Genomic DNA, 9,706 nt, shown 5'->3' with positions numbered 1-9,706 from the left:
CTCCTGAGTCGCTGGGACTACAGGCACACGCCACCATGCCCAGCTAATTTTTTGTATTTTTAGTAGAGACGGCGTTTCACCATGTTGACCAGGATGGTCTCGATCTCTTGACCTCGTGATCCACCCGCCTCAGCCTCCCACAGTGCTGGGATTACAGGCTTGTGCCACCGCGCCCGGCAAGTGTATAATTTTCATCCATGATTCTACCATGAGTCCATACAAAAACAATGTATAGAATTAGTTTGTATGTTTGAAACTTATACTGTAATTGACTCTTCACTCAGCATCAGCTTGTGGAAAACGTGGAATTAACATGAATTCCCAGGTACTGCAGCATGAATCCTGTATATTTTATGTGAATATATAAAAATATATCAATTAAATCTCTATTAGAAATTCTAGTTGTTTCACTCTTTTGCTATTACAAACAAAGCTGCTATTAATTTAAAAAAAAAAAAACTAAATCATATCTCAACGATAAACACATTGATTAAATTCAAATATAAAATGTTTAAAATTACGAAGTTTAACATTCATGGAGAGCTTTAAAATACATGTATTTATGTGAAATTATAAAATATATTTGTATAGATTTAGGGAGTACAAGTGATGTTTTGTTATATGGATATATTTTCCTGGTGGCAAAGTCTAGGTTTTTAGTGTAGCTATCACTCAAATAGTGTACCTGTACCCGTAAGTAATTTCTCATCCTTTACTCCCAAGCCTCATGTCTATGTATACAAATTATTTTGCTCCAACACCACTTATAAGTGAGAGCATGTAGTATTTGACTTTCTATTTCTGAGTTATTTAATGTAAGATAATGGAGAGCCTTAATATATTTATACTTTTGTTCCATTATTGACATCCACGGGCTTAATCTTAAAGAAAAAATCCTGCATTTTAAAAAGTCTTACAAGAACAGCAGAACACTGGTAACTGTTCTCTGCTTCTGTGTACATTAGAAAATTTCCATAATAAGATGTTAAAAAACCAAATTTTATCTACAAAGATGTCCACCACAATATGATTTTATATAAGCAAAAGACGGAAACAGTCTATATATATATAAAGTAAATTTTAAAGTACTTTATAAGCAGTTTGAGTATCTTACTAACATTAAAAGTTTATCAAGATTATATAATAACAAACACATTCTTTATGTGAGAAAAGCTGTTGTAATTACAACTGTTTTGTTTTCAACGTTTTTAAAGCTGGAAAGAAAAACAAAACAGTAGTTATCTTCAGGTGGCGGGACAAAATAAGTAATATAGAGCTATTCGTTTTTAAATATTCAACTATACACCATGCCCAGCAAAAAAAAATAGGTTTTTTTAACTGTCAATAGGTAATTAGGCTGAATAAAACTTTACTAACCGTCTGCTGGTCGTCTGTCATGGCCAAAAAAAACCCGTGTTGCGGAACTGTTAATATATGGTAAAGGAAGCTGTGGTAAAGGACCATCTGGTGACAGCTGACTTACATTCTGAGAGAAATATAAAAGGGAAAAAAAGTAGTTCTTGTGAAAACTGTATTTTTATTTCCTTACTTCTTAATACACCCAGCATTAAAAACATGTTAAGCAACAATATTAAGACATATAATTATTAGTTTTAACATATCAGTCATAAAATTTTACAGCTCAAACAAACTTCAGATATTTATTCTGCCTCAAAAGAATCTTACTGAGGGTTAATCAGCTAATTAATTATCTGGATGTTAAACATCCAAAAGTTATTTTAGTATGTATTTTACTCCTTATGACTCATTATAGCATCCTATCTGCCAAAATTCTAATCCATACAATTTCAAATTAATAAAGTATAGGCCCTAAGGGTAGTTATTTTCTATAGGATAGCTACAATATGCACTATTCATGGGCCTTGGGGAAAAATTTATAACTTCCCATTTTTTTTTCCCATAAAACAATGCTTTTTATGTTCTACCTGCTTGTCTCAGTGAAACAGTCCTTGTTCCTGTTAATTGCTCTGCATTGCACCATAATAGCCTGTCTACTTTCTGCAGATCCATACCTCCTCATATTTTGCAAGGAAAAGAACACAGAATGTCCATCTCCAAAGGATGGTAAAGAGAACCCACTTAAAACCAAGATCTATGGCAAAGAAGCCTAGCCTGCCACAGCTTTTTTATGACTGATAACTACATACATTCTAATAAAACTATCCTAAGATATGGCAATAAATACTTTTCACTAAACTACAGTTTTAGTGAAAAAGCATTCACGTGAAGTGAATTTCATTTTAGTGAAAATATTTCATTTAGTGAAAATAAAGCATTCACTACTGAAAATAAGCATTCACCTTGTAAACATAAAGATATTCTCTGAGGAAAGCCCCTTGTTGAACAGCAGATTGTTTACTTTCATTGATTAAAATATGCCTAAAAGCAGACACAGCATTATCCAGTTGTCTAAGAGTATAGGACTGGCGCCCAATAGTGAAGTTAATGTGATCCTCTGCAAGAGACCAGCCTTTTCCTTTGTAAACTTGCATGGCTTGACAATAACAACGTAAAGCATGCTTTTTCTGTAAGAAAATAAACAAAATAATGTATTATACTCCAAATTTCTTTGAACTAGGAAAAAAAAAAAACACACAAACACATACAATTTAGTGACTTTAGTTCTTCCTCTAAGGGAGTCTGGGATGATGAAGAAAATTAAACATTATAATAATCCCTTCAAAATTATATATGGAATACTTCATAGATTAGGGAGCCTGTGTGTGTGTGTGTGTGTGTGTGTGTGAGTTAGTTAGTTAGAGAGGAATAGGAAACATAAAGGAGGGAAAGGGAGACCAGATTATTTTGACATTCACCCACTACTTCACTAAGCCACATTTTCAAAAGGTCAACTTCAGAGGAAAAAGCTTACCTCTCAACTTGGGTTTATCTACCTCAAATTCTTTCTGGAAAAAGGTAAATGTAAACAAACAGACTTCACCATCTAAAATGGTTAGACTTCGCTAATATTATGATGAAAAACATGCTCTCATACTCTAACTAGAAGCATGCTATCTCATCAAAGAATTTCTTCATATTAAGTAAAGCAACAAACATACTTATCAAACTTTTTTCTTGCCTACAATCAGAGATTTACATTGAATGTCTGTGGCCACATATGCCATATTCCCACAGTACAAAATCTCATAATATATAAATGAACTTCATTCTTCCCTATTAAAAATTCACATACTGGACCAACCATGCTGATCCCAGCCTGCCTGCCTGCCAGAACTCACTGGCTAGTGTTGTGACCACCGAAAGGTTATGCCTCACATGGTTCAAATAAAGCCATGGGTCAGGACAGCAGCACAGTAAACACTGCCTGGGCAAGACATGATGGGGTTCTTTGCCAGCATCAGGTGCCACCACAGCCTCCTTTTCAAGGTGCTGTTGGCAACTGTCAGGGCATACTTCCTGTTGTTCAGTGCCTCGACTGCAGGACTTAAGAAGAGCAAGAGATTAATAATATACCAGCATAATATACAAGATGTGTGTTCAAAACGGAAAATTCTAAGGAATGCCAAAATCTTATGAGTACTGCAATAAGAATGCCATATTTGTAGCAGTAAGAGTCATCAATGTACAAAATCAAAAGAGGTACACAGAAAGACAAATACTGCATGTTCGCCCTCATATGTGGGAGCTAAGAAAGTAGATTTCATGAAGATAGGAAGTGGACTGGGTGGTTACCAAAGGCCAGGGAGAGTGGGTGAAGGAGACTGAAGTTGATTAATGGGTACACATATATGGTTTGATTGAAGAAATAAGACCTAGTGTTAGATCAGCAGGTGAGTATAGTTTACAACAATCTACATTTCAAAATAGAGAAGAATTTGAATGGTTCTAAGGTGATGGATATCCCAAGTACACTGATTTGACCTTTATAAATTATATGAATGTATAAAATTATCACGTATACCCCCAAACTATGTATGTCTATTATGTAACAATCTTCTTAAAAGGAGATCGCTTACTAGGGACCTCAGATGACAGTTCTCCTCAGAAAGATCAAAGTAACTGATAAATGGACATAATCCAAACAGAAAACTGAGAAAAAGACAGCCAGAATCTGATGAAGAGCCCCGTGGAAAGAAACTAGAGTGCAGAAAATGAAAACAACAAGACTTTAGCAGAGATCAACCCCTGAGGAACATAAAACTCCATGGAAAGGGAAATGGAGTACTTCTTTGGGCCCTCACCCCTCTGATAACCTGTTCACCATCAAACTGATGGGGAGTCCCTCTGCCCTCATGACCTAGGGTATTACTAACAGTGGCAATTTGAGAACTTCCCAGAGACAAGGATGTAGGTGGCCAGTTCACACAGACATGCCTGCCCTCCCCTTCAGGCCTGAACTGAGACAGCAGATACCACTGCTCCGTCCAGGAAATCCCTGCCCTTGAGTCATCGCCGTACCACCAGATCTCTCACTAACATAATCACAACTGCTGTGACATTAGCAAGTATAGGGGACCAGTGGGTCCCCAGGGAAGGTGAGACCCATGGAGATGTAACCCTTAACTTAGGCTGCCCCTAGGGGAAGGGGGGACTGCAGCCTGTCAAAGCCCTACTTTGAGATAAAGGCAATACAGGCACAGCAACAATTGCTGAAGTGGACAGCCCCAGCAGCTGGAAATGAACATAAGGCATTTCCCACCCACCGCATCCACTGTTGTGGACACAGCAGAGGTTCTCCCTGCTGGGAGCTGGCAGATGTGTTCTTGGGAAAAATACTTTTCACGCTTTTTGTGGTGGCTCCACCCCAGTTAAAAATGAGCTCATAGCCGGGTGCAGTGGCTCACACCTATAATCCTAGCTAAGGAAAATTGTCGCCACCACACCAGGTCCACAAGAAATACTCAAAGGAGTTCTAAACATGGAAACAAAGGACAATACCTACTATCATAAAGGCACATGTAAGTACAAAGTTCAAAGATTGATACCTACTACCATAAAGGTAAATGTAAGTACAAAGTTCAAAGATCCTATAAAGCAGTTATACAACTGGGACTACAAAGCAACAACATTGTAACAGGTATAAAACCTCACTCATCAATATTAACCTTGGGTGAAAATAGTTTAATTGTTCCACTCAAAAGACAAGATCCAACCATATACTAACTATAAGAGACCCATCTTCTGTGTAATGAGACCCATAGGCTCAAAGTATAGGGATGGAGAAAGATCTATCACACAAATGGAAAACAAAAAAGAGCAGGGGGTTGTTATCCTTGTTATCAAATAAAACAGACTTTAAACCAACAACAGAAAAAACAAAGAAGGCAATTATATAATGATAAAATGTCCAATTCAACAAGAAGATTTAACTAGCCTAAACATATATACACTCAACACCAAAACATCCAAATTTATAAAACAAATACTACCAGACCTACAAAAAGACAAACAGCCATACAGTAACATGGAGGGACTTCGACACCCCACTGACAACACTAAGCAGACCATCGAAGAAGAAAACTAAGAAACTCCCGAATTAAATTGGACTCTTGACAAAATGGACCTAATAGACATCTACGGAACATTCCAACTGACAACCACAGGATATACATTTTTTCTTATCTGCATATGGAACATTCTCTGAAGTAGACCATATACCTGGTCACAAAGCAAGTCTCAATAAATTCCAAAGAGTCAAAATCATATCAAGGATACTCTCAGACCATAGTAGAATAAAATTAGAAATGAATACCAGGAGGAACTCTCAAAACTATGCAAGTACGTGGAAACTAAACAACTTGGTACTGAATGACTTTAGGGTAAACAATGAAATTAAGGCAGAAATTTTTTTTAGATTTTTGAAACAAATGAAAATAGAGACACAACATACCAGCACCTCTGGGATACAGCAAAAGCAGTATTAAGAGGAAAGTTTATAGTACTAAATGTTTACATCAAAAAGAGAGATCTCAAATTACTAGCTTAATGTCACACCTAAAGGAAGTAGAAACAAGAACAAACCACGTCCAAAGCTGGCAAAAGAAAAGAAAGATCAGAGCAGAACTAAATGAAATTGAGACAGAAGAATTCATACAAAGAATCAACAAAATAAAAAGTCGGTTATTTGAAAACACAAACAAACTTGACAGACTACTAGGTAAGACTAACCAAGAAAAAAAAGATGGGATTTTAATAAGCACAATCAGATATGACAAAGGTGACATCACAAATGACAGCATAGAAATACAAAAGATCCTCGGACAGTACTATGAACATCCCTATACACACAAACTTGAAAACCTAGAGGAAACGGAATAATTCCTAGAATCATACAATCTCCCAAGACTGAACCAGAAAGAAACTCAAATCCTGAATAGACCATTAACAAGTTACAACATTCCATCAGTAATTAAGAAAAAAAAAAAAAAAAAAAATCAACAACCAAATGAAGCCCAGGATCAGCTGAACTTAAAGCCAAATTCTACCATATGTACAAAGAAGAACCGGTACCAATTTTTACTGAAACTATTCCAAAAAAGAAATTATATATATATAGATGAAGAAAGATTCCTCCTTAGCTTTTCTGATATCAAAATCTGGCAAGGAGACACACAAAAAGAAAACAAGCAAACACCCATGATGAACACAGATGCAAAAATTATCAATAAAATACTAGCAAACTATATCCAGCTGGACATCAAAAAGTCAAATTCATCGCAATCCAGTGAGTTTTATTCCAGAAATACAAGGATGGTTCAACATATGAAAATCAATACATGTTATTCACCACATAAAGAGAATTAAAAACAAAAACCATATGATCATCATCTCAATTGATATAGAAAAAGCATTCAATAAAGTCCAACATCCTTCATGATAAAAGCCCATAACAAACTAAGCGTTGTTAAGAAACACACCTAAAAATAATAAGACCCATATATGACAAACCCACAGCCAACATCATACTGGAGAACAGCTGAAAACATGCCCCCTAAGAAGTGGAACAAGACAAAAATGTGCACTCACACTACTCCTATTCAACATAGTACTAGAAGTCTTAGCCAGAGCAATCAGGCAAGGGAAAGAAAAAAAAATCATTCAAATAGGAAAAGAGGAAGTGAAATGATGTTTGTTCAATGATGACAAGGTCCTATACCTAGAAAACCCAAAAGATTCCTCCTAAAGACACTAGTCATTAGGATAAATGACTTCAGTAGTTTCATGGCATAAATTTAATGCACAAAAATCAGTTGTGTTTCTATACAGTAATAAAACTCAAGATGAGAACCAAGTAAGAACTCAATCCCATTTACAACTGCCACACACACACAAAATAAAATATCTGGAATACATTTAACCAAGGAGGTAAAAAAGAACTACAAAACACTGATGAAAGTATAGATGACACAAACAAATGAAAACACATCCCATGCTCACAGATAAGGAGAAATCAATATTGTTAAAATAACTACATTGCCCAAAGCACTCTACAGATTCAACAAACTATCAGACTAAAAATGTCATTTTTCACAGTTAGAAAAAACTATTCTAAAATTCATATAGAACCAAAAAAGAGCCTGAGTAGCCAACAAGATCCTAAGCAAAAACAACAAAGCCTGAGGCATCACATTCCCCAACTTCAAACTATACTACAAGGCTACAGTAACCAAAACAGCATGGTAGTGATACAAAAAATAGACACATGGAACAATGGAATAGAATACAGAAATCAGAAATAAAGCAGCATACCTGCAACCAACAGATCTTTAACAAAGTCCATAAAAATAAGCAATGGGGAAAGGACTCCCTATTCAATAAATGGTGCTGGGATAACTGGGCTAGCCACATTCAGGAGAATGAAACTGGACCCCTACCTATCACCATATACAAAAAAATAACTGGAGATGCATTAAAGACTTAAAGATAAGACCTCAAACTATTAAAAACATCATAGAATAAAACCTAGAAAATACCCTTCTAGACATTGGCCTTGGCAAAAAAAATTATGAGCAAATCCTCAAAAACAATGGCAACAAAAACAAAAACTGACAAGTGGTACCTAATTAAACTAAAAAGCTTCTGCACAGCAAAAGAAACTATTAGCAGAATAAATAACCAAAATGTGGCCGGGCGCGGTGGCTCAAGCCTGTAATCCCAGCACTTTGGGAGGCCGAGGCGGGTGGATCACAAGGTCAAGAGATCGAGACCATCCTGGTCAACGTGGTGAAACCCCGTCTCTACTAAAACTACAAAAAATTAGCTGGGCATGGTGGCGCGTGTCTGTAGTCCCAGCTACTCAGGAGGCTGAGGCAGGAGAATTGCCTGAACCCAGGAGGCGGAGGTTGCGGTGAGCCGAGATCGCGCCATTGCACTCCAGCCTGGGTAACGAGCGAAACTCCGTCTCAAAAAAAAAAAAAAAAATAACCAAAATGTGAGAAAATTCTTACAAACTACTCATCTGACAAAGGACTAATATCCAGAATCTTAAAGTAACTTAAATCAAGAAAAAAATCAAATAATCCCATTAAAAAGTGGACAAAGGACATAGAAACTTCTCAAAAGACACACAAATAGCCAACACACATATGAAAAAATACTGAACATCATTAATCATTAGAGAAACGTAAATTGAAACCACAATGAGATACCATCTCATACAAGTTAGAATGGCTATTTTTCTTTTTATTTATTTTTTATTTTTTTATTTTCCCAAGTCTGAAGTGAAGAATGGCTATTTTTTAAAAGACTGTGGAGAAAAGGGAACAGCTATGTTGGTAGGAATGCAAATTAGTTCAGCCACTGTGGAAAGCAATTTGAAGATATCTCCTACAGCTAAAACAGAACTACCACTCAACTCAGTAATCCCGTTAGTAGGTATATATCCAAAGAAAAATAAATTGTTCTACCAAAAAGACACCCGTACTCTTATGTTCATCACAGCACTATTCACAGTTGTAAAAACATGGAATCAACCTATGTGCCCATCAATGGTGGACTGGATAAAGAAAATGTGGTACATACACCATGGAATATGACATGGCCATAAAAAAGAATGAAATCATGTCCTTTGTAGCAACATGAATGGAGCTAGAGACCATCATCATAAGTGAAATAAATCAGAAATAGAGAATCAAATATGCATGTTCTCACTTGTAAGTGAGAGCTAAACAATGCACATGCATGGACATAAAGGTGGAAATAATAAACACTGGGCACTCCAAAAGGGGAGAGGGAGGAAAGGAAGTAAGTAAGGATTGAAAAACAACCTACTGGGTAATATACTCACCAGTTTAGGTGATGGGTTAGTTCTCTGATGCCCAAATCCCAGCATTACACAATATACCCATACAGCAAACCCATACACAGACCTCCTGAATCTGTAATTATTTTTTAAAACACAGGTATAGACCACCTCTCAGTGCAAGCAGCAGTATGTCTGACAGAAACATGACCAAAAAAGAAGGGATGGGAAATTGATGTTGAACAAACACACTATAAAAGTACATGCTAGGGCCGGGCGCGGTGGCTCAAGCCTGTAATCCCAGCACTTTGGGAGGCCGAGGCGGGTGGATCACGAGGTCAAGGGATCGAGACCATCCTGGTCAACATGGTAAAACCCCGTCTCTACTAAAACTACAAAAAATTAGCTGGGCATGGTGGCGCGTGCCTGTAATCCCACCTACTCAGGAGGCTGAGGCAGAATTGCCTGAACCCAGGAGGCGGA

At 36.8% G+C, this 9,706-nt stretch overlaps 1 protein-coding gene across 9 annotated transcripts in view; it reads right to left on the bottom strand.

The window, feature by feature from the left end:
• The window catches only part of TRAPPC8 (trafficking protein particle complex 8), a 111,465-nt gene that overhangs the window by 45,530 nt on the left and 56,229 nt on the right, over positions 1 to 9,706 (bottom strand). For all 9 annotated transcript variants that reach the window (XM_017497890.1, XM_037727773.1, XM_017497914.1 and 6 more), the window contains 2 exons: positions 2,322 to 2,546; positions 1,378 to 1,486 (listed from right to left, as the gene is read on the bottom strand). In XM_017497890.1, coding sequence (XP_017353379.1) covers positions 1,378 to 1,486; positions 2,322 to 2,546 — 334 coding nt within the window. The remainder of the gene's footprint in view (positions 1 to 1,377; positions 1,487 to 2,321; positions 2,547 to 9,706) is intronic.

This window comes from Cebus imitator, unplaced genomic scaffold, assembly GCF_001604975.1.
Source record: "Cebus imitator isolate Cc_AM_T3 unplaced genomic scaffold, Cebus_imitator-1.0 Scaffold12, whole genome shotgun sequence".
NCBI lineage: Eukaryota > Metazoa > Chordata > Mammalia > Primates > Cebidae > Cebus > Cebus imitator.
The sequence above is the reverse complement of the archived record's forward strand: the minus strand, read 5'-3'. Positions and strand labels throughout refer to the sequence as shown.